The sequence below is a fragment of the Bufo gargarizans genome, chromosome 1, assembly GCF_014858855.1.
Source record: "Bufo gargarizans isolate SCDJY-AF-19 chromosome 1, ASM1485885v1, whole genome shotgun sequence".
In the NCBI taxonomy this organism is placed as follows: Eukaryota; Metazoa; Chordata; class Amphibia; order Anura; family Bufonidae; genus Bufo; species Bufo gargarizans.
Window position 1 is genome coordinate 266,975,813 of NC_058080.1, and position 24,357 is coordinate 267,000,169.

Below are 24,357 nucleotides of genomic sequence, written 5' to 3' on the forward strand. Positions count from 1 at the left end.
CTTAGGGTACTTTCACACTTGCGGCAGAGAATTCCGGCAGGCAGTTCCGTCACCGGAACTGCCTGCCGGATCCATAAAAACGTATGCAAACTGATGGCATCATCAGAATGAACTGAAGACATCCTGACGGATCCTAAACGGATTGCTCTCGATTCAGAATGCATTAAGATAAAACTGATCAGTTCTTTTTCCGGTATTGAGCCCCTAGGGCGGAACTCAATTCCGGAAAAGAATAACCCTAGTGTGAAAGTACCCTTAGTTATCCCTATATTTTCCATCGTGGCAGATTCATGCAAAGTTTTCTACACTGATGGAAGAAAGAAAGGCGAACGCTAGCACGCTAAGTGGCGAATGTACATAGCTGTCTATCTGGCGGAGTACTGATCTTCCCCTCTCTCTTTCTGTCTATATATGAAATTCTTGTTCAGAAAATCCCATAATCCAACATTTCAGTGGTCCCAAGCATGCCTGGGTATTGCTGCAGATTTACCATATTACAGGGTCAGATATTATTTACTGCAACAGAAGAGGACACTTGGAAGGAAGCAATAGATAGCATTGCATTGTGCATGAATTGCATCCTGGTGTGTATGTATTATACGCTTATGGGACCGAATCAGAATGATTTTATTTTCTTTCCTATAGAGCTACTAAACTAATGCCATTACTAATTATCTTTTTTTTTATTTTATAAAATTGTATATAATTGAACTTTGCAATTATTTCTTTAGCAGAACCTAGAGGTTGTCCTAAGATTATTTCTAGGTGATGTGTCACATTGCTGGGAGTCCCACTGACCCCCACCAATCATAATATAAAGGGTCTTGTGTTTTCTATAGGGCAGTAGCAGGTTTTTACAGTCATAAGAACTCTACAAAGTTAAATTACCCTAATTTTAAATTACTCAATCATGAGAGCCAGTTTGCTACACCTTGGGTACCCTCTGGTAATAGCCTAATCGAGTGTGTAGTTAAAACATGGTTAACTCAGGCACTGGATCTGCTATTTTTTTTTTTTTTTATTGGATCTGTCAGCTTTGGTAAATGTCTTCATTCCACATGAAATAACAATTATGGATTATATTTTCTCATTTTGGTGTTCCTCTGTTATTTTTTCAGAATATTTATCAATAAATTGACAACTGGGTGTTACTATTTCCCTTGTCAAAGGGGTGTGTCTCTACACACTATGACTCTGTCAGCACTGATTAGACAGTGTTGGAGTATGTAGGGACATGCCCAAGCTGGTAACATTCATTTGAAACTCTGATTGATGGGGACGGGGATTGATAACATGCACAACAGTTCATGTTATCTTCTCCTTGGAGACATGTACAGTTACACAAGGAGGGACAATCTATGTCTCTTCTCTGTGCAGCCTGTCAGCACTTCTCCCGCTGGCCACTTGCTCTCCTCTTCCAGGCTGGCTGTGATCACAGCAGGCTAGAGGGATGCTTTTTCTAGCATAGCTCAGATGTGTAGCAGCTAAAGATATGTCTTGTTTTAAAGCTGACAGTCTAAGCCTTAAAACAAGACTGCAATGCTAGCTGCAGTAGATCAGGAGATATAGCGTTTAGAAATAAGGTCCTGAGTCAGAGATGCATGTATATCCAGCTCTCACTTGGAACAGTTTCTAAAATTAAAATAATATAAATATAAAAAATTATCTCAATGTACAGTGTATCAGGGCTAGTGCTGCAGTCTTGTTTTAAAGCTTAGTGTGTAAGCTTTAAAACAAACCATGGATTATATCTCTAGCTGCTATACAGCCAGAGATCCTGCCATCAGTAGCATGGAAATATGAGATATGTCCTTAGCTACTGAAGTGCTAGCCTGCAAGGATGTATGAGATATGTTCTTGGCATATATGTATACATGAATATTGGTTAAGTATTGTATACAACATAGAAAGTCAAATCTAAAGAGTACTTGCTGAAAAAGTGACATTTTGATACATATCCCTCAAGTGCAATGCCTTCTAGTGTTTATGTATTTTCTTCTACAGTTAAGAATAGTCAATGAAAGTAATGCGACTTGTCAGTGATTTAATTAAAATAATCTGTTTAAAGGGAAAACAAGAGGAGCTTTTACTTTACCTAAGGGAGCACGAAACATCTCTCTATTTGAGTCAAGAGAGTCTAAAAACATTGTTGGTAAGTGACATCTCAGATCATATGAGATGTGAGATGATGACTCTAGGCATTGGTGGTTCTTAGCAAGCATTGCTTTGAAAGAGACAAAATGTTCTAGTTTCCTATGTTCCAGTTGCAAAATTCATTTAAATTCAGCTGATTTGTCCTTCAAAAATGATCTTTTTTTTACACTCTTGGACATAAGAAAAATAAACATTTTGCCTTTCTTTATTGTTTCCACATGAACAAGAGAAACAAAGGCGCCGTCAAACAAGCTATAAGGCAGCTTCCAGTCAAAGCATAACATTAACTAATCTTATTTTACCTTTTCATTGCTTGTTGCAGGATCCATTCTGGATAGATTTTTATAATGTAATGCTAGACTAACCTATGCTTTTATCTTTTGTATTCTTCTGCTTTATCACAACACTTGTGTAGGCTACCTAAAGATGTTTGACATCCCTCCTGGTGCTAGACATGTGTTTATCCAAGAAGACGAGGCTTCACCTCATGTTCTTGGTAAGTGTTTCTACCTGGATTTGATGCAAATCCCATGAGCAAGAACACTATATAAGAAGACTCAAGGGGTCAAATTGTTATGCAGCAGTTATAGGATGCTTAAATTTGGACTGTTTGGTAATTTGTGTTGCTCTAACTTGGAAGGAGCATTTCATAGTGCGAGAGAGGCTGATTTGGGTCAGGATTTTTGAGTAAAAAGTAGAGTAAATCGTGCAGGACTCCTAGGAAAGACAGTGAGAGTCCTGTACACACACTGATATAGGACAAGTTGTCAATCATCCTATGTGGATGTAGTTATAAGGACTTTTACTATCCCTCCTAAGAGTCCTCTCAGGATTTACTCTGCTTTTTAGTGAACAATCCTGACCCAAATCCTGTAAAAGTATATATCACAGAGTTTAGCTTCTCTCCCATTATGAAACTCTGCCTCCAGGGCAACACAAACCATGCAACAGGTCCACTTTAAGCATTATATAACTTCTACATAACAATTTGACCCCTTGTGTCTTTCTATATATTGTTCTGTTCTCTGAAACCTGTATTACAAATATCCATATACTGTATACTGCTGGTTTTAATACAGTTTAATTGTAAAACCCCTTTGAATCTGCATTTCTTAGCAAAATGTATTTTTATGCATATGCATATACATTTTCAAGGATGTGATGATCGTTTTTAAACACATTGCTTTAAACACTCAGCATATTGCCATTATAATCTTTTATGTATTGGAAACTGCAACTTACATGTGTTGCTTTTGCTTAAGCACAGCCATTCTGACATTTTTCTATCATGCTTTGGTTTATATTGGATGTTTAAAGACATGTGAAGAATTGCTAAATATATCCAAATAACCCAATGTACAAAGAATGTGCTTTCATCTTTTGCTACAATATTTTGTTGACCACAATAAACTGTGAGTATTGCTTAATGTCATCTAATTTCTACAGTATAGCCACACGTAAAAAATATTTTCCTGATATAGTTTTCACAAATTCACATTGCCATACACTATGAATATTTTAATTACATTACAGCCTAACCTCAAAGCCCGAAAACACATGCAGTACAAATGAGTTTCCGGTTCATAAAAAACTTCACATTAACTGGGGAAAAAAAGAACACTTACTTGGTGCCCTCTTTTACATCTTTTTAGTTTCTAGTCAGTTCCCTGGCTTCTCTTCTGCCATCCAAGATGGTTGCACCACTTCTCAGACTACCTGATGTACACTGTGCATTTAGTAGCCCAAGATACTTCCTGCTGCCCTTGGATTGGCCAGCACTGCAGACATGAACAGTACTGACCAATCCAAGAGCAGGACTGGAAAAGTAGGAAATGTCTTGAGGTACCGGTGTGCAGTATGCATCTAGTCTGAAAATAGGAGCACCATATGAGCAGCTAAAAAGAAGAAAGGAGGGCACCATGTATGTGTTCTGTGCGTTTTTCTGTTAATGTGAATTTTTTTAATGTTGACTTAACTTAATCACCCTTCTCCCCCATCTACCACTCCAATGATTTAGAAAAGCTGAGACATAGGATGTTCTATGACAAAATAGCATCAATAAAAAAAAAAAATTACCAGCAGCTCTGAGGATATTGTGGTCCACCCTCATTTTTAGATGTGAGTTAAAGGTAAGATTGGATATATTGTTCCCGCAATGTTCACAGCATTTCACTAAAAATGGCTATATAGTCTTATGTCAGCAACATCTACTGAGTTTATGTCCATTTACATCTTTCCTTAGAAAAAAAAATACCCTGTTAATTTTACAAATATAACTATCAGTTCCCTATTATACACAACTCACAAAAAGTTAAGAATATTTGGCTTTCAGGTAAAATTTATAGAAAACATAAAAAGTTCACACTACAGTGATATTATATCATGAAAGTAGGGCACTAAAGTAGAAAAATGCAATGGTGATTTCCTCATCTCAAACAATTTATTGAAACAAAAGCCAACAACAGTGGTGGGTATACCCCCACAAATGTCAATGTCTCAATAACTTGTCATGTGGCATTGAGCGTCAATTACAGTTTGTCAACGACGTCTCATGCTGCTCACAAGTCGACTTATTTTCTGTTGAGGCATGGAATTGCACTCTTCTTGAAGAATGGCCCTCAGGTCATTGAGGTTCTAGGGTACAGAATTACAAGCCTCTGCACGGAGACTCAGCTCATCCCATAGGTTTTTAATGGGATTCAGGTCTGGAGAAAGTACAGGCCACTCCCTTTGAGGTACCCAGTAGCTGTTCCCTAATTATGAAACCTTGATGAGCTGGCGCATTGTCGTCCATGAAGATGAAATTAGGCCTGTTTGTTCATGCAGAGGCACAATGACTTGATTAATGATGTAATTTAAGTAGTATGGACTTGAACAGCACTGAGGCCCACTGGTCCCTCATCCAGCGTAGATGCTCCCTGGCTCATGCAAGATGATGACGCCTGTGGCCAGGTACCCTTTCAGGTCGTTTAGCATGTAAAAAAACATTAACATAATGGTCAAGTAAAAAAAATGCTGTATCCACCCATGTATAATTTGTTTAAAAAAATGAAGAAAACTACATATAATTGGTATACCCGCTTCTGGTAATGACCTAATCTAGGGTCACGTTAATTATCCTGCATGGTGAAAAATGACTCAGGAGTCAAAGCTGACAATTCAGAATTTAAATTCTAAAACTAAAACGGCTGATGTCATTTGGTGCTAAAATGCACTATTTTTTATTTGGAAGTAGGAATGGCATTTTAGTGTAATCATAACATAATATGTGGAAAACACTCAGGGTGACTAGCAAAGAGCATATCTGTTGCGAATAATGTACATTACGGATAATGCATCAAGGCAAGCAAATGGACATGATAAGAAAATTGTTTTAGCTCGAACAAGGGCAAAATGCTGTGCACATTGTGTGGTACCATCAAAATATATGGGGTATACTGTATAAAGTACAGAACACATAAACAAGCCACGGTTAAAAAGATAATGATTTAGTCCTAATGCTATTTGAACGTTTGCAACACTTTCTGCTATAGAGTTTCTGAGGCATCTGAGGACACATAAAGTGTGTGCCAACTTACGGTGACTGTAGCCTTCTTTACCAGAGTAATGGCAGCCACAGTACAGCTTGTAAACTTGACCAAGTGTAAAAAAGAACTTAAAATGACTTTGCTGCCCCCTAGAGGTTTAAGTAAGGTTTACCAAAAGAGTCCTCAGATGCTTTTGCTTAAATATGTATTACATCTACAAATAAATATTCAACCACATATTCGTACTTTAATAGTTGGTGACTATCTGCAGATGGCTTGTAATTTAGGTTATTGTCTGTTGGATTGTGTTCAGAGCAAGTTCACACTAAACAGCATAAACTTACATAGTCTAAAGATGAGCCAAATTAATCACAGTGGCTCACAGTGTACATGCGATATATTGCGGGCATGGCTAGACAACGTTCCTTTGGCTAGTTGGTGCCAACTAAATTTGTTAAATTTGGCCCACGTTGTTGCATATTAAACCATGCCCCTATTTACTTAGTCATGCCCCCTTGTCGAGCTGGAAAACAAGCAGACTACGCACAGTGGATTATTCTTTTTAACCCACTTGCTAAAACTTGATGTAGCATTATGCGCCAGAAATGTAACAAATTTTGGCGCCTATTACAACAACGTCTAGATGCAATCGCATTAGTGGCCCATTGTGTTGATCCAAATGTACATGCTGGCATTTTTCTGGACTTCCAGTCCTTAACCTTGAAGAACACTACAGAGTCCCCCAGACTGAAATGTCTGATAACAGTAACAATGAACTGCAATAAATGAACATGAGATCTTGAATATAAGATGGAGATTGAATTTAAGTTTTGTTTTTTCTTATCTCTTTCACTTTTTTTTTTTTTTTTTTTTATTTTGTTCCCCTAACCTTTCACATACAGACTCCTAGCCAGGGTTAACTCATTTGTATGTTTAAAATGATGCTGGCTTGTTTTGGAAAGAATGTAAAATTTTTGACATGACAAACCCCATGTAACATTTCATTATGGTTCTGATGTAAAAATGTGACTGATACTTTATTAAGCACACTTGAATATTTGTTTCCTTCTGTAAGCCATTAAAAACCAGGCAACAGGACATTACATTCTGAATGGAAAAGGTGAAGAAGCCAAGTCTCGATCCTTCATAGACCTAGGTGTTGAATGGGAATACATAATTGAAGAGGACATTGAAACTGTACACACTGACGGGCCATTGCATGATCCTATTGTGGTGCTGGTGAGTAATAGTGCTTCCCATTTATGAAATGTACCCTCTTCAACTTTTATCATTACGATATATGTATGCAGAATGAGGGATGGGCTGCAAAGGCTGTCACCAAGGATGCCATTAGGGAATAAAAAATGTCACTTATCCTGGAAAAAACAAGCAATCAAGAGAAAAATAGCAATGTCATAGGTCTTTGAATGCAGCAACACAAAAAAATAACTGAGAAAAGGTCAAAAGTCCAAAAAAGCATACATGAATTTGGTATTTTCTACTAAAGTAGAAAAACATACATTAATTTGGCATAATCATATTGATCTTTAATACTGCAGGGTTAATGCCATAAAAACAAAACCCAGAACACAATGGGGGAAATGCTGGGTTTTTTCATACTGCCACCCCAAAAAGGTTTTAAAACTTTTACAATACTTATGTACCAAATATCACTAATTATGATGTATCCCAAAGCCTCATTGCTATTCAGATGAAAAGCAAAAAGCTTATCAGATGAAAACAAATAACAGTTCCTTAACTACCAAACTAGGCTGCATCCTTGAAATGTAAAGGGTTCAATAAAATTGCTTGATACTAATTAAGATATTTCTGGATAAATGCCATTAACACACCTTGTAGGATGACTACTTTATGGATCTTAGTTTGTTTACCACCACAAGACTCCATTTGTGAAAGTTGAGCTCTATTCACATCTGCGTTGTGGTTTCTGTTACAAATGGAAAACTTGTTGCAGTATTGGCCACAACGCACAACAACCACCACTGGTTCCCAACAGACCCCATTGATTTAAAATGGCTTCACAGAGGTGTCTGTTGTAGTGACAGATAAATAAAGCTGCATGTGCCACTATTTTTTCCATCAAATTTCACAGAATTTTTGAGAGAGGCTCCAAACACATCCTCTAACGCAGATGTCAACATAGCCTTAGTCCATCAACAACAAATGATTCATACATTAAATGGGTTTTCTGGGCTTTTAATATTGATGACCTATCCTCAGGATAGGTCATCAATATCAGATCTGTCCGATACCTGGAACCCCGCCGTTCAGCTGGTTGAAGAGAAGGCCTTACCTTCATTGTTTACCTGCTCATCGTCGACTTTGCATCGGTTAGCAGGTGTAACACCAAGCTGTCCCATTCATTTCTATGGGACGGCTCGTTCCTATACACTTGAATAGGAATGAGCCATCATATTGAAGTGAGTGGGATGGCTTGTAATTACACCTGCTCGCTGCAGCGATGTCGATGGAGGGATGGCTGTGATGCACAGAGCGCTACCTTCTCTTCAACCAGCTGACGGGCAGGGTTGCGGGGTGTTGGACCTCCGCTTATCTGATATTGATGACTTATCCTAAAGATAAGTCATCAATATTAGAATTACAGAAATTCCCCATATGTCTACTTTATGTTGGCATCATTTTGTAAATGTCATTTTTATTTTTTTAGGACGTTAGAAGGCTTAAAAGTTTAGAAGCAATTTAAGGACCAGGTTCAGGTCTGAAGTCAGTTTGTGGGGCTTACATAGTGGAAACCCCCCATAAATGACCCCATTTCAAAAACTACACCCCTCAAGTTACTCAAAACTGATTTTACAAACTTTGTTAACCCTTTAGGTGTTCCACAAGAATTAAAGGAAAATGGAGATGAAATTTCTAAATTTCACTTTTTTGACAGATTTTCCATTTTAATCCATTTCTTTCTTTAACACATGGAGAGTTAACAGACAAACAAAACTCAATATTTATTTCCCTGATTTTGCGGTTTACAGAAACACCCCACATGTGGTCGTAAACTGATGTAAGGGCACACGGCAGGGTGCAGAAGAAAAGGAGCATTGTTTGGTTTTTGTTTCACTTTAACACAATAATTGCATATTTGAAAAAAAAATGATATTTTAGTGTCTCCACTTTCTACTTTTTTTTGTTTTTTAAGCGATTTTCTTATGTAGGGGTTAATTTTTTGAGGGATGAGGTGACGGTTTTATTGGTACCATTTTGTGGTACATACGCCTTTTTGATCGCTTGGTGTTGCACTTTTTATGATGTAAGGTGACAAAAATGGCTTTTTTGACAGTTTTTATTTTTACTTTTTTATGGTGTTTATCGGAGCCGGCCGTTATGGACGCGGTGATACCTAATATGTATAGTTTATTTTTTTTATTAATTTTTTTAATCTATTATAAATTTACATTTTTATTTATTAGACTTTTTTATTTTCACACTTTTTTTATCAAGTCCCACTTGGATCTTGAAGATCCAGTGGGGCATAATGGCTGTACTATACTTTGCAATGCTCTTGCATTGCAAAGTATAATATTATCAGTTTTACACTAATAAATGGCAACACTGGACGCATGGCAACCATCGGGCAGCTACCATCGCAGAGCTGTCAGCCCAGTGGTTGAGAGAGGGAGCCCCCTCCCTCTGTTAACCCCTTGGATGCTGCTGACAGCGGCATCTAAGGGGTTACAGCAGAGTGTCAGCATACAGCTGACACTCGCTGCTGATGGTGGCGGCTCAGGAACAAAGCCGCCGCCATCACATACAGAAGGGGGACTGCATAAGGGGGCGCAGTCGAGGGCTGGGGAGGGGACACAGATGGGCAGGGGACATGGATGGGGCAGTCGCAGAGGCAATGGATGGGGCAGGCCGGCTGGCACATACAGGGAGTGCAGAATTATTAGGCAAGTTGTATTTTTGAGGATTAATTTTATTATTGAACAACAACCATGTTCTCAATGAAAACAAAAAACTCATTAATATCAAAGCTGAATATTTTTGGAAGTAGTTTTTAGTTTGTTTTTAGTTTTAGCTATTTTAGGGGGATATCTGTGTGTGCAGGTGACTATTACTGTGCATAATTATTAGGCAACTTAACAAAAAACAAATATATACCCATTTCAATTATTTATTTTTACCAGTGAAACCAATATAACATCTCAACATTCACAAATATACATTTCTGACATTCAAAAACAAAACAAAAACAAATCAGTGACCAATATAGCCACCTTTCTTTGCAAGGAAACTCAAAAGCCTGCCATCCATGGATTCTGTCAGTGTTTTGATCTGTTCACCATCAACATTGCGTGCAGCAGCAACCACAGCCTCCCAGAAACTGTTCAGAGAGGTGTACTGTTTTCCCTCCTTGTAAATCTCACATTTGATGATGGACCACAGGTTCTCAATGGGGTTCAGATCAGGTGAACAAGGAGACCATGTCATTAGATTTTCTTCTTTTATACCCTTTCTTGCCAGCCACGCTGTGGAGTACTTGGACGTGTGTGATGGAGCATTGTCCTGCATGAAAATCATGTTTTTCTTGAAGGATGCAGACTTTTTCCTGTACCACTGCTTGAAGAAGGTGTCTTCCAGAAACTGGCAATAGGACTAGGAGTTGAGCTTGACTCCATCCTCAACCCGAAAAGGCCCCACAAGCTCATCCTTGATGATACCAGCCCAAACCAGTACTCCACCTCCACCTTGCTGGCGTCTGAGTCGGACTGGAGCTCTCTGCCCTTTACCAATCCAGCCACGGGCCCATCCATCTGGCCCATCAAGACTCACTCTCATTTCATCAGTCCATAAAACCTTAGAAAAATCAGTCTTGAGATATTTCTTGGCCCAGTCTTGACGTTTCAGCTTGTGTGTCTTGTTCAGTGGTGGTCGTCTTTCAGCCTTTCTTACCTTGGCCATGTCTCTGAGTATTGCACACCTTGTGCTTTTGGGCACTCCAGTGATGTTGCAGCTCTGAAATATGGCCAAACTGGCGGCAAGTGGCATCTTGGCAGCTGCACGCTTGACTTTTCTCAGTTCATGGGCAGTTTTTTTGCGCCTTGGTTTTTCCACACGCTTCTTGCGACCCTGTTGACTATTTTGAATGAAACGCTTGATTGTTCGATGATCACGCTTCAGAAGCTTTGCAATTTTAAGAGTGCTGCATCCCTCTGCAAGATATCTCACTATTTTTGACTTTTCTGAGCCTGTCAAGTCCTTCTTTTGACCCATTTTGCCAAAGGAAAGGAAGTTGCCTAATAATTATGCACACCTGATATAGGGTGTTGATGTCATTAGACCACACCCCTTCTCATTACAGAGATGCACATCACCTAATATGCTTAATTGGTAGTAGGCTTTCGAGCCTATACAGCTTGGAGTAAGACAACATGCATAAAGAGGATGATGTGGTCAAAATACTCATTTGCCTAATAATTCTGCACTCCCTGTACACAGTGCACGGCCAGCAAAGCTGGAGGCAGGGCGCACAGAAGGGGGCACAGATCGGGACAGGGGCTCACAGATTGGGGGCACGGAGGATATGGTACCTGATTTCAGGCTCTGATCTGCAGAGTGCAGATCAGAGCCTGAAACCGGAATTTTAACACTGCCGCAATCCGATTGGTTAGTCACAGACTAATCAATCGGAGCGATCGTCGGCAAGGGACCACTCTGATTGGTCCCTTGCCGGCATTACTGCACTGTATGCTGTCCGTGACAGCAGCAGTGCAGGGGCAGAAGCTTTAATCCAAGCGCTTTGCAGCGCTTGGATTAAAGAGGTGCCATAACGTTTATATACGTGCTAGCTGCACAGGGCACGTGTAATTAGCACGTATATAGCCATATGGCAGTCGTGAAGGGGTTAAAAACTGACACATGGTGAGAAAATGGATGTACACACTGATGCAAAATGGCCATGAAAAACTGCCAGTATGTCAGTTTTTAACAGACGTTTGCATGTAGCCTTAGTACTACCACCACCCTCAAAGCCACAACTACCACGTACATACTCCACGCCCTCCTCCTGGGTCACTGCTTTAGCACTTGTGAAAATTTAATATTTTGGCCTAAACTATATATTATTGAAAAACATTTTATATTTAATTTCATGTCCCAATCAACACACCACTAGATGAATTCCTTGAGGGGTGTAATTTCTAAAATGGGGTTTTCACTTTACTGGTACTTCAGGGGCCCTGCAAATGCAAAATGGATCTGAATTTTTTTGGGCCCAAATAGCAATTAAAATTTATAATTGCATATGGTGTATTGGTGCCTTTTTCTCCTTTTATCCCTTTTAAAAATGGACAATTTAATTTTGGGCAAAACATTATTGGAAAAACTTTTCATTTCCCAGTTCTAATAAATTCTGTAAAACATCTGTGGGGTCAAAACAGACACTTCAACCCTACATAAATTCTTTGAGGGGTTTAGTTTCTAAAATGGGTTATGTTATTGGGTATTGCTTGCATTTTGACACATCAAGGCCTCTGCAAACTAGATTTGGTGTTTGGAAAATATTCTAATATAAGGAAGGCCCCAAAATTCATAAAACACCCCCTTCGTTCTGAGGCCTGTGTTTGGGTCACATTGCACACTAGGACCACATATGGGATATTTGTAAAAACTGCAGAATCAGGGTCATAAATATTGAGTTATGTTTGTCTGTTGTGTTACACAAAGAAAATTATAAAATCTTTCCTTAAATTTCACCTCCTCAATGATTTGATTCATGTGAAACACCCAAATTTCATTTGGTGCAGTTTTTAAAATGGAGTCATTTAAAGGGGGGTCCTTTATATAGGCCCCCTCAAAAGCCACTGGAGAGCTGAACTAATTCCTAAAAAATAGATCTGGAAATGTTCTGGAAATGGCTTCAAGAGTTATACGCCCTCTAACATCGTAATGGACTATTCACACAACGTTTTTTGCCGCAGACAACCACACAGAAATTTCGCCATCAGCCATGTGGTTTATTGAGTGGTTTCTGCATCCCAATTATTTCAATGGGAGGCAGCTCTGAGGATCGTGGAGCAGCAAAGGAAATGTTCCTTCTCAGCACGACAGCGGCTTTAAATCGCAGCTCCGCGATCCTCAGTGCTGCCTCCCATTTATTTCAATCACCACTCAATAAACCATGCAGCCACTGGTGAAATTTCAATGTAGTTGTTCGCCCCAAAATTCCATGGCAAAACATGCCATGTAAACAGTCCCTATACATTAGCTAAGTTTAAAAAATGATGTCCAAATAAAGTAGACATATGGTAGGTATTAATTATTAGCTTTTGAGGGCTATGTCTTACATGCAGAAAATGCTATTTTTTCCACATTTTTGGTAAATTTCTGATAAAAAAAAAATACAAAACATATCAATCTTGGATAAGTAAGAGAGTTCCAAAGTTATTACCAGTGACACGTCAGATTTAAAAAAACAGGGCTTTGTCAGATAGGACACAACTGGCTGCAAAACTGGCTGCAGTGGGAAGGGGTTAACTCACAAGTCCGGCGATGCACAGGTAAGCCCTCACCTGTGCCTGTGCCGCAAGCCGGTCTGAAACAAATGCCGTCACCGGGAGCAGGCAGTTCCGAGAACAGCCCGATGAAGGCCCCCGGCAGCTGTTCTCAGAACTGCCTGCTCCCGGTGACCGCATTTGTTTCAGACCGGCTCGCGGCACAGGCACAGGTAAGGGCTTACCTGTGCCTCGCCGGAGTTGTGAGTTAAGATGGCAGCCCGCATGTGTTCGCAGGCGAACACTGCGAACTGGCCATCACTGGTTAAGAGTAAAGGATCTTTCCCATAAGCGACATTTATCACCTATATACAGGGTAGCTGATAAGAGTCTGAATGCTGCTAGGACCCCCATTGAGGCCAGGAATCAACAGTGAATGAAAAGGTGGTCACGCATGTGATCATTGTGGCCTGCAGTCAACCTACCAGCGATCATTCATTTATCACCTATCTTGTGCTTATGAAAAGACTCATTTAATGTCATTTATTGGAGCTGTATTTTTAGATCATAGTGATATGACATTTAGCTGATCTCAACGACAAGCTCAGCTGATTCTGCTGAATATTATCATTTTATTTGTGTTGTATGTGCAGTAGAAGTCATAAAGTGAGACAATCGACTCCACATGTAAAATGAAAACCCCATAGGGTAGCAGTGCTCTGATTTATTTCACTTAGATGTTTACTGCCTGTGTGCTCTGAAAGATGAATGTACAATGATGGATCTTACGATCCGTTTGTTGAGGCTCATTAACAGTCAAGGCCACATACTGTACATATTCCTGAGATAAAACACCAGCAAGTCATGGAAAATGTTGACAGAAGCATTTGGGGGCTGAGTTGTTTTGTGCTCCTTGTACAAACTTTTGATCCCGCAGCTCTGTCAGAACCCAGTATTTCATGCTGTTTTGTGTGATCATTTAACACTTTGCCTCCTAAAGGTTATACCTCAAGAGAATGACACGAAATCCAGCCTCACATATAAATACATAATTCACGAAGACTCTTTGCCTTCAATAAACAACAATAATGTGCTGCAGGAAGAGCTCGATACGTACGAGTGGGCTTTGAAAAGTTGGTCTCAGTGCACTAAACCCTGTGGCGGAGGTAAGTGCTGCATGGAACAGTTGTCACTTAAAGGAGTTATCCAATGTCATGAATAGCCCCCCCCCCCCCATGTGCCGGGCCCCTCACACGGAATATACTTACCCTGCTCCCTGTGCCGCTCCTGGTCCCCACACCGCCGCTGCTGCTTCTCCCTGTACACGGATGAAAAAACATCTGGTGTCGGGGCTTTAGCAGCCAATGGCAGGCAGGGACATGGACAAGCATCCTTAGCGTCACCCACGATGCTAGGGAGGCTCGTCCCCGTCCCCGCCTACCATTGGCTGCTCCCCCCCGACACCGGATGTTTTCATCCGTACAGGGAGAAGCAGCAGCGGCGGTGCGGGGACCAGGAGCAGCACAGGGAGCGGGGACCCAGGTAAGTATATTTCGTGTGAGTGGCCCGGCACATTGGGGGGGCTGTTTATGACATTGGATAACCCTCTTAAGGCTAAATCTCTGAGTCAATGTTTTATCTCCAGAAAGCTAGTGATATACATATAACTTGCAATTGTATCTAGTGTTGAGTGAACTTGTGTTATAAAGGGAACCTGTCACCAGTTTTATGGTGTCCTAAATAAGGGCAACATAAATAAGTGAGTGATTCGCTTATCAAAATGCTGGGTCACTTTCTTTAATTGACCCAGTCAATCTGCCAACATCTTGTATTGAAAAGCTCCAGCTGATAATGATGAGTCATGAATATTCATGAGCTCCTGACTCTCCCCGCCCACCTGCTGCTGAGTGACAGTTTGTTGCCATAGTAATCAGCAGCAGGTGGGCAGGGGAGTGGCTATAGCTCTGAATTAAATATACGCTGGACTCAATGACATCACTCTGGACTCAAATCAGCTCATTAGCATGCGGCATCTTTGTGTGTATATTATGAGGTAACCATCTGTCACACCAGTAAGTGAATACATCTAAGGCACTTTTTAGTAGTTAATGATTGTATATAATTAGTTAGATTATAATCAAATATCCACATGACAGGTTCCCTTTAAGTTCGGCATCTAAAGTTCGGGTTATCGAAGAATCGCGTTATGGATTCTAAATTCCGTTATGGTCCGTGGTAGCGGAATCCATAACGCGATTCTTCGATAACCCGAACTTTAGACCCCGAACTTAAAACACAAGTTCGCTCAACACTAATTGTATCATTTTCAGAAGTTAAATGAAGGAATCAGCATTCACAGCAACTTGTGGCAGAGAGTCTCATATTCTTATAGAAAAAAATCCCCCTCCATGTTGATTGTGAAACCTTTTTTCCTTTAAACGTATTGGATGTCCTTTAGTCATGGTTACAGGTTTAATCCTACATTTTTCAGATTTTTCCCCCCTATGGTTTATGTAAAAAACCTTAAGGCCTCATGCACACGACCGTTGTGTGCATCCGTGGCCGTTGTGCCGTTTTCAGGTTTTTTTCGCGGACCCATTGACTTTCAATAGGTCCGTGGAAAAATCGGAAAATGCACCGTTTTGCAGCCGCATCCGTGATCTGTGTCTCCTGTCCGTCAAAAAAATATGACCTGTCCTATTTTTTTGACGGACAACGGTTCATGAACCCATTCAAGTCAATGAGTCCGTGAAAAAACACGGATGCACACAAGATTGGCATCCGCGTCCGTGGCCGTAGGCTACTTTTACACAGACGGATCCGCAGATCCGTCTGCATAAAAGCTTTTTCAGAGCTGAGTTTTCACTTCGTGAAAACTCAGATCCGACAGTATATTCTAACACAGAGGCGTTCCCATGGTGATGGGGATGCTTCAGGTTAGAATATACTAAAAGAACTGTGTACATGACTGCCCCCTGCTGCGTACATGACTGCCCCCCTCCCCCCTGTATTTAACACATTGGTGGCCAGTGCGGCCGGCCCCCCCTCCCTCCCCATTAGTTAACACATTGGTGGCCAGTGCGGCCGGCCCCCCCCCTCCCCTATAGTTAACTCATTGGTGGCCAGTGCGGCCGGCCCCCCCTCCCTCCCCTGTAGTTAACTCATTGGTGGCCACAGCCACACTGTGGTCGAGTACTGCACAGCAGGCTCTAATGAAACGAATTAGGACCCCATTGTTGTCAGTCTGCGTTGTTAATGGCAGTGCGGTATTGCAGGTGCCCTGTGGCTATTAACAAGGCAGACCAACTTAACAATGCAGTCTTAATAGTTTAATTAGACCCCACTGCAGCTCGTATGGCCGCACAATACTCTGCCACACAGTACTTGGCCGTAGTACGGCCACATCACAGCCATGACACAACCGCATTGTGTGGTCATACACACACATTTAACAGCATTATTAGCTTTGAATGTTCACAAGTGGAGATCTTCTGCAACTAACAATCTTTTTCATAAATATGAATGGGGCTTTTTCTACTGCATGTGCATCAGTTTCTACATACCACATTAAGGTGAATGGAACAACTGCAGAAGTGTCTACAACAAATCTACCATGTGTGAATGCACCTAAGTCTTTCAGGTACCTTCAAGTACCATCAGTGCTTAGGATCCCTGGGTGATTTTGTCCCATTCCTGCAGAAAGACGATTGTTTTTTGTGGGGCAATTACTATTCTTTTACCTGTTTATTTTAGAGCAGGGGTGCACAACCTGTGGCACTTATTGCCTTTCTATGTGGCTCCAACCTTCAGAAAGCAGACATACGTTTCTGTGTACCAATAGTTTTGAAAGTTTTGAAAAGCATGGTTGTCATAGAGCGGTCAAATACTGTCTGTTCCTGGGTTTTCCTGCTAAATAGAAATCCGAAAAGTGAAATGCTACCCTGTCAGACATTTATGGCATACACTTTCAGTATGCCATACTATCTCACCAGTGGAACACCACTTTAGGTTTTATTGTGGCCCTTGTGAGTCATACAGTCTAACATTGTGGCCTTCAAACCAGAAAGGTTGCCCAGCCCTGTCCTGTCTCCATATCTCACAGTGTCTAAGGGCTCTTTCACACTTGCGTTGTTCTTTTCCGGCATAGAGTTCCGTCGTCGGGGCTCTATGCCAGAAGAATCCTGATCAGTTTCATCCCCATGCATTCTGAATGGAGAGAAATCCGTTCAGGATGCATCAGGATGTCTTCAGTTCAGGACCGGAACATTTTTGGCCGGAGAAAATACCGCAGCATGCTGCGCTTTTTGCTCCGGCCAAAAATCCTGAACATTTGCCGCAAGGCCGGATTCGGAATTAATGTCCATTGAAAGGCATTAATCCGGATCCGGCCTTAAGCTAAACATCGTTTCGGCGCATTACCGGATCCGACGTTTAGCTTTTTCTAAATGGTTACCATGGCTGCCGGGACGCTAAAGTCCTGTTTGCCATGGTAAAGTGTAGTGGGGAGTGGGGGAGCAGTATACTTACCGTCTGTGCGGCTCCCGGGGCGCTCCAGAGTTACATCAGGGTGCCCCATGCGCATGTGATCCATGCTCATGGGGCGCTCTGACGTCATTCTGGAGCGCCCCGGAGCCGCACGGGCGGTAAGTAAACTGCTCCCCAGCTCCCCACTACTACTATGGCAACCAGGACTTTAATAGCGTCCTGGCTGCGATAGTAACACTGAACGCATTTTGAAGACGGATCAGTCTTCAAATGCTTTCAGTTCACTTGCGGTGTTACGGATCCGGCGGGCACTTCCGGCAAATGGAGTACACGACGGATCCGGACAACGCAAGTGTGAAAGAGCCCTTAGTTGTTGGGATCACTGAACTACTGCTGGCAGATTTGTACAATAAATCCTAGTCTTTATGTATTTCAGTTTATTATTGTACATAACTTGCAACCCCCTTGAAATAAAAATTTGGGAACATCTATTCTTACAACTTTATGACAGCCATGCTTACATTATTCCTGCTAAAAGTTATTAGTCCTGCTATATGGACCATATAGATTGATCTAGACGGGTGTTAACAGTTGAGGGTGTGTCTCTCAAGTGTCAGAATAAAGGAGTGGCACATCATAGAGCCATAAGAATAGATGCTCCAGACTTGTTATTACATAGGGAATGTGATAACTACAACAGGCATGTCAGGAGAGATGACATGTTCTTTATATATTTTTTTCCCTATGTTTTACCACGTAAAGGTTTCCAGTACACTAAATATGGCTGTCGAAGGAGAAGTGACAACAAAATGATTCACCGCAGCTTCTGTGAAGCTAACAAGAAGCCTAAGCCTATCCGGCGAATGTGCAACTTACAGGAGTGTACACAACCAATGTGAGTGCTCACAATGAATAAGTCAAAACCCTGCATATGTATGCTATAGTGGACTAAGGCTTTCATGAAGTATAATGCACATTATGTTAAAAGCCTAGTCTGTAAGTTATACAATCTAATTTGTGCTACAACATACTACATACCGTTAGGTCCATATATATTTTCTAAATATTGTTCTGTACATTACCACAATGGATTTTGAACAAAACAATTCAGATGCGGTTGAAGTTCAGACTTTCAGCTTTAATTCAGTGGGTTGAACAAAATGATTGCATAAAAATGTGAGGAACTAAAGAATTTTTTAAACTCAATCCCTTCATTTCAGGGGTTCAAAAGTAATTGGACAAATTAAATAATTGGAAAAAAATGTTAATTTTTAATACTTGGTTGAAAACCCTTTGTTCGCAATGACTAACTGAAGTCTTGAACTCATGGACATCACCAGACGCTGTGTTTCCTCCTTTTTAATGCTCTGCCAGGCCTTTACTAACAAGTGAAATGCATGCTCTATTGGGTTAGATCAGGTGACTGACTTGGCCATTCAAGAATATTCCACTTCTTTGCTTTAATAAACTCCTGGGTTGCTTTGACTTTATGTTTTGGGTCATTGTCCAACTGTATTATGAAACGCCGGCCAATCAGTTTGGCTGCATTTGAGCATACAGTATGTCTCTGAAAACCTCAGAATTCATCTGGCTGCTTCTGTCTTGTGTCGCATCATCAATAAACACTAGGGACCCATGCATGCCCAAGGCATCATACTTCCTCTGCCGTGTTTTATAGATGTGGGGGTATGCTTTGGATCATGAGCTCTACCATGCCTTTGTCATACTTTTATCTTTTCATCATTCTGGTAAAGGTTGATTTTGGTTTCATCTGTCCAAAGAATGTTCTTACGGAAGTATGCTGGTTATGTAAGATGTTTTTTTTTTTTTAGCAACGTCCAATCTAGCCTTCTTATCCTTAAGGCTTATGAGTGGCTTGCACCGTGCAGTGAACCCTCTGTATTTACTTTCATGCAGTCTTCTCTTTATAGAATATTTGGATATTGATACGCCTATATCCTGGAGAGTGGTGTTTACTTGGTTGGCTGTTGTGAAGGGGTTTCTCTTCACCATGGTATTTATTCTGTGATCATCCACCACTATTGTCTTCTGTGGGTGTCCAGGTCTTTTTGCATTGTTGAGGTCACCAGTGCTTTCTTTCTTTTTCAGGATTTACCAAACTGTAGATTTAGCTACTTGTAATAGTGAAGCAATTTCTCAGATGGGTTTTTTCTGTTTTCGTAGATGAAGGATGGCTTGTTTCACCTGCATGGAGAGCTCCTTTGACCACATGTTTACTTCTCAGAAAAATCTTCAAAATGCAAGCACCACACCTCAAATCAACTCCAGGCCTTTTATGTGCTTAAAGAGGACCTTTCACTAGAATAAAACAACAACAGACATGGAGAGCGGTGCCCAGGGATCTCCCTGCACTTAGTGTTATACCTGGGCGCCGCTCCGTTCTCCCGGTATAGCCTCCGGTATCTTCATAATTAGGCTCCACCCAGTGGAACCTGCCGGCGTTTCATTCTCCCATGCTGTAGCGCTGGCCAATCGCAGCGCTCAGCTCATAGCCTGAGAGGCTTTTTTTTCTCTCAGGCTATGAGCTGAGCACTGCGATTGGCCAGCGCTACAGCATGGGAGAATGAGACGCCGGCAGGTTCAGCTGGGTGGAGCCTAACTATGAAGATACCGGAGGCTACACTGGGAGAACGGAGCGGTGCCCAGGTATAACAGTAAGTGCAGGGAGATCCCTGGGCGCTGCTCTACATGTCTGTATAGTTAGTTTAGATGTTTTATTCTAGTGAAAGGTCCTCTTTAATAGAGAATGAAATAATGAAGGAATTGCCCACGAAACAGGCTTTGTCCAATTACTTTTGGTCCCTTTAAAAACAGGGTGCTACATGTAAAGGAGCTGAAACTCCTAAACTCTTCATCCAATTTTAATGTGGATACCAATCAAATGAAAGCTAAAAGTCTGGACTTTATGTCCATGCCCATTATATAACTATAACTTGAATATGTTTTAGTAAACAGGTATATATATATATATATATATATATATATGGACCTAACTGTGTAATAATAATACTAGTCTTCATAATGTTCTATAGTTCTCCACAAATTTGACCTAAAGCAACATCAGATTTTCACACAGGTCCTATAAGTGGATTATGATAACCAAATGAAACAAATGAGACAGGAATATTAGACTTGGTCATTTATTTTATCCAATATGTCAGTATGTGAACCTTTGCTTTCAGTATCTGTCTGACCTCCTTGTCCAGTAATAACTGCAACTAAACCTTTCATCGTTCATTAGTCCTGCATATCAGCTTGGAGGAACTTTAGTCAATTCCTACGTACACAGCTTTAACTCTGTTATCTTGGTGGGTTTCCTCCCCAAAAGTGCTTGTGTTAGGTCCTTCAATAACTTTTCTGGTTGGATTAAGGTGAGGACTTTGACTTGGCCATTCCAAAACTTTACCTTAATTCTTTGACCATTCTTTGGTAGAATTACTTACAGTCATGTGAAAAAATTAGGACACCCTTTGAAAGCATGTGGTTTTTTGTAACATTTTTAATAAAAGGTTATTTCATCTCCGTTTCAACAATACAGAGAGATTAAAGTAATCCAACTAAACAAAGAAAACTGAAGAAAAGTCTTTTCAAGATCTTCTGTAAATGTCATTCTACAAAAATGCCTATTCTAACTGAGGAAAAAGATAGGACACCCTTGCCCCTAATAGCGAGTGTTACCTCCTTTGGCTGAAATAACTGCAGTGAGACGGTTCTTGTAGCCATCTACCAGTCTTCGACATCGGTCTGAGGAAATTTTACCCCACTCCTCAATGCAGAACTTTTTCAGCTGTGAGATGTTTGAGGGGTTTCTTGCACGTACAGCCCTTTTCAAGTCACCCCACAGCATCTCAATGGGATTCAAATCTGGACTTTGACTTGGCCATTCCAGGACTCTCCATTTCTTCTTTTTCAGCCAATCTTTGGTTGATTTACTAGTATGTTTTGGGTCATTGTCATGTTGCATGGTCCAGTTCCGCTTCAGCTTTAATTTTCTAACTGATGGTCTCACATGTTCTTCAAGCACCTTCTGATACACAGTAGAATTCATCGTGGATTCTATGATGGTGAGCTGACCAGGTCCTGCTGCAGCAAAGCAGCCCCAAACCATGACACTTCCACCTCCATGCTTCACAGTTGGTATGAGGTTCTTTTCTTGGAATGCTGTGTTTGGTTTACGCCAAACATGTCCTCTGCTGTTGTGTCCAAATAATTCAATTTTGGACTCATCTGTCCAAAGAACATTATTCCAGAAGTCCTGGTCTTTGTCAACTTTATCTCTGGCAAATGTCAGTCTGGCCTCGATGTTTCTCTTGGAAAGCAAAGGTTTCCTCCTTGCACACCTCCCATGCAAGTTAAACTTGTACAGTCTCTTTCTGATTGTAGAGGCATGTACTTCTACATCAACAGTAGCCAGAGCCTGCTGTAGTTCTCGAGATGACACTTTAGGGTTTTTGGAGACCTCTTTTAGCATCTTGCGGTCTGCTCTTGGGGTGAACTTGCTGGGGCGACCAGTCCTGGGCATGTTGGCAGTTGTTTTGAAAGCCCTCCACTTGTAGACTATCTTCCGGACAGTGGAATGGCTGATTTCAAAATCTTTTGAGATCTTTTTAAATCCCTTCCCAGACTCATAGGCTGCTACAATCTTTTTTCTGAAGTCCTCTGACAGCTCTTTTGCTCTCACCATGGTGCTCACTCTCACTTCAACAGTCAGGAGCACACCAAACTAAATGTCTGAGGTTTAAATAGGGCAAGCCTCATTCAACATGCAGAGTAACGATCTACTAATTATGTGCACCTGGTGTGATATACCTGTGTGAGATCTGAGCCAATTTAAGAGGGAATACATGTGAGGGTGTCCTATCTTTTTCCTCAGTTAGAATAGGCATTTTTGTAGAATGACATTTACAGAAGATCTTGAAAAGACTTTTCTTCAGTTTTCTTTGTTTAGTTGGATTACTTTAATCTCTCTGTATTGTTGAAACGGAGATGAAATAACCTTTTATTAAAAATGTTACAAAAAACCACATGCTTTCAAAGGGTGTCCTAATTTTTTCACATGACTGTATATAATTTGGGTTGTTATCCTGCTGCATAACCCATTTTCTCTTGCGATTCAGCTCACGGACAGATTTCCTGATATTTTCTTTTTGAATTTGCTGGTATAATTCAGAATTAATTTTTCCATCACTGATGGTAAGGCTACTTTCACATATGCGATTGTTTGATTTAACACACACTTCAGTTTGATTTAATGCAACCGTCTGTTCTGTTTCGATGCGGTTGTATTAAATCGAAAGTGAGCAAACCGGCAAACGCTATTGTAAGTTAGTGGGCGTTGGATCCACTTTTTGTCTGTCCGAAAAATATTGATGTGACCCTCTCGACTTACATTGTTTTTAGTGCCGGATTTGACTTGTTCAGTTTCGCAAACCGGGCACAAAACTGAACAGTTCCGGTTTGTTCAGGTTTGTGACCGTTAACAATGAATGGGGACAAAACTGAAACGTTTTCCTCTGGTTTTGATATCCTCCACTGGATCTCAAAACCGAAAAGGCAATCGCATATGTGAAAGTAGCCTAAGCTACCCTGGCTCAGATGCAGGACAGACCCAAACCGTGATACTATGTTTCACAGATGGATGAGGTTTCTATGCTGAAATGCTTTCTCCAAAATAATGCCTCATGTAAACCCAAAAAGTTCTATTTTGGTCACATTTATCCACAAAATATTTTTCTCGTACCTTTTTGACTTGTCCAGGTGATCTTTTTGGAGAGCAGCAATTTTCTCATTGCAGTCCTGCCAGCACACCATTGATGTTCATTGCCCTTTTGAGGGTGGACTCATGAATATTAAAGGATTTCTACCACATCGTTTTGACAAATTTAGCTGCCAGACACTGGCGATCCGCTAGTGTCTGCTCTACCAAACAATGCTATTATAATAGCTTTTTGTGCAGCCGTTTCCATAAAAAATGAACTTTTATTGATATGCTAATGAGCCTCTAGGTGCTATGCGGGCGTCTTTTCAGCACCTAGAGGCTCGGTCTACCTTCACAAAATGCCGTCCAGCGCGTCCCTCCAGCCCGCCCATCTCCTCTAGAATGCGATCCTACCTCTGAGTCAGCGGACAAATTCTCGCGCCTGCGCCGTGCGCGTCTGTCTTCGGCGCAGGTGCAGTGAATGTCTGACCGCTGCCTGCACAGACATCTCGGTCATCGGCGCAGGCGCAGTGAATGTTTGACCGCTACGATGTGGTAGAAACCCTTTAACAAGCACTAATGTGAATGTTACTTTGAGTTCCATTGTTACCTTGTGGATTATTACACGCCTTGCTCTTGGCATGATCTTTGTCAGTCAACCACTCTTGGGGAGGGTAAGAATGGTCTTGAATTTCCTGCATTTGTACACAATCTATTTGACTGTGGATTGGTGGAGTCCAGACTCTTTAGAGATGGTATTGTAACCTTTCCCAGCCTGATGAGCATCCACAGCTCTACTTCTGAGGTCCTCAGAAATCTTCTTTGTGCAACGATATACTTCCCCAAACATGTGTTGTGAAGATCAGACTTTTATACATCCATGTTATCTACAAAAAAAAAAAAAAAAAGTCGCCCACTCACACCTGATTGTCATCCCATTGATTGAAAACATCTGGCTCTAATTTTACCTTCAAATTATCTGCTGATTCAACAGCATTCACAT

The 24,357-nt window shown here is 41.0% G+C and overlaps 1 protein-coding gene across 1 annotated transcript in view; it reads left to right on the plus strand.

The window, feature by feature from the left end:
* Positions 1 to 24,357, plus strand: part of ADAMTS3 (ADAM metallopeptidase with thrombospondin type 1 motif 3) — a 189,315-nt gene that overhangs the window by 149,050 nt on the left and 15,908 nt on the right. Inside the window, exons 16-19 of the mRNA XM_044303006.1 lie at positions 2,570 to 2,650; positions 6,757 to 6,920; positions 14,151 to 14,316; positions 18,398 to 18,530. Of these exons, the coding sequence (XP_044158941.1) occupies positions 2,570 to 2,650; positions 6,757 to 6,920; positions 14,151 to 14,316; positions 18,398 to 18,530 (544 nt within the window). The remainder of the gene's footprint in view (positions 1 to 2,569; positions 2,651 to 6,756; positions 6,921 to 14,150; positions 14,317 to 18,397; positions 18,531 to 24,357) is intronic.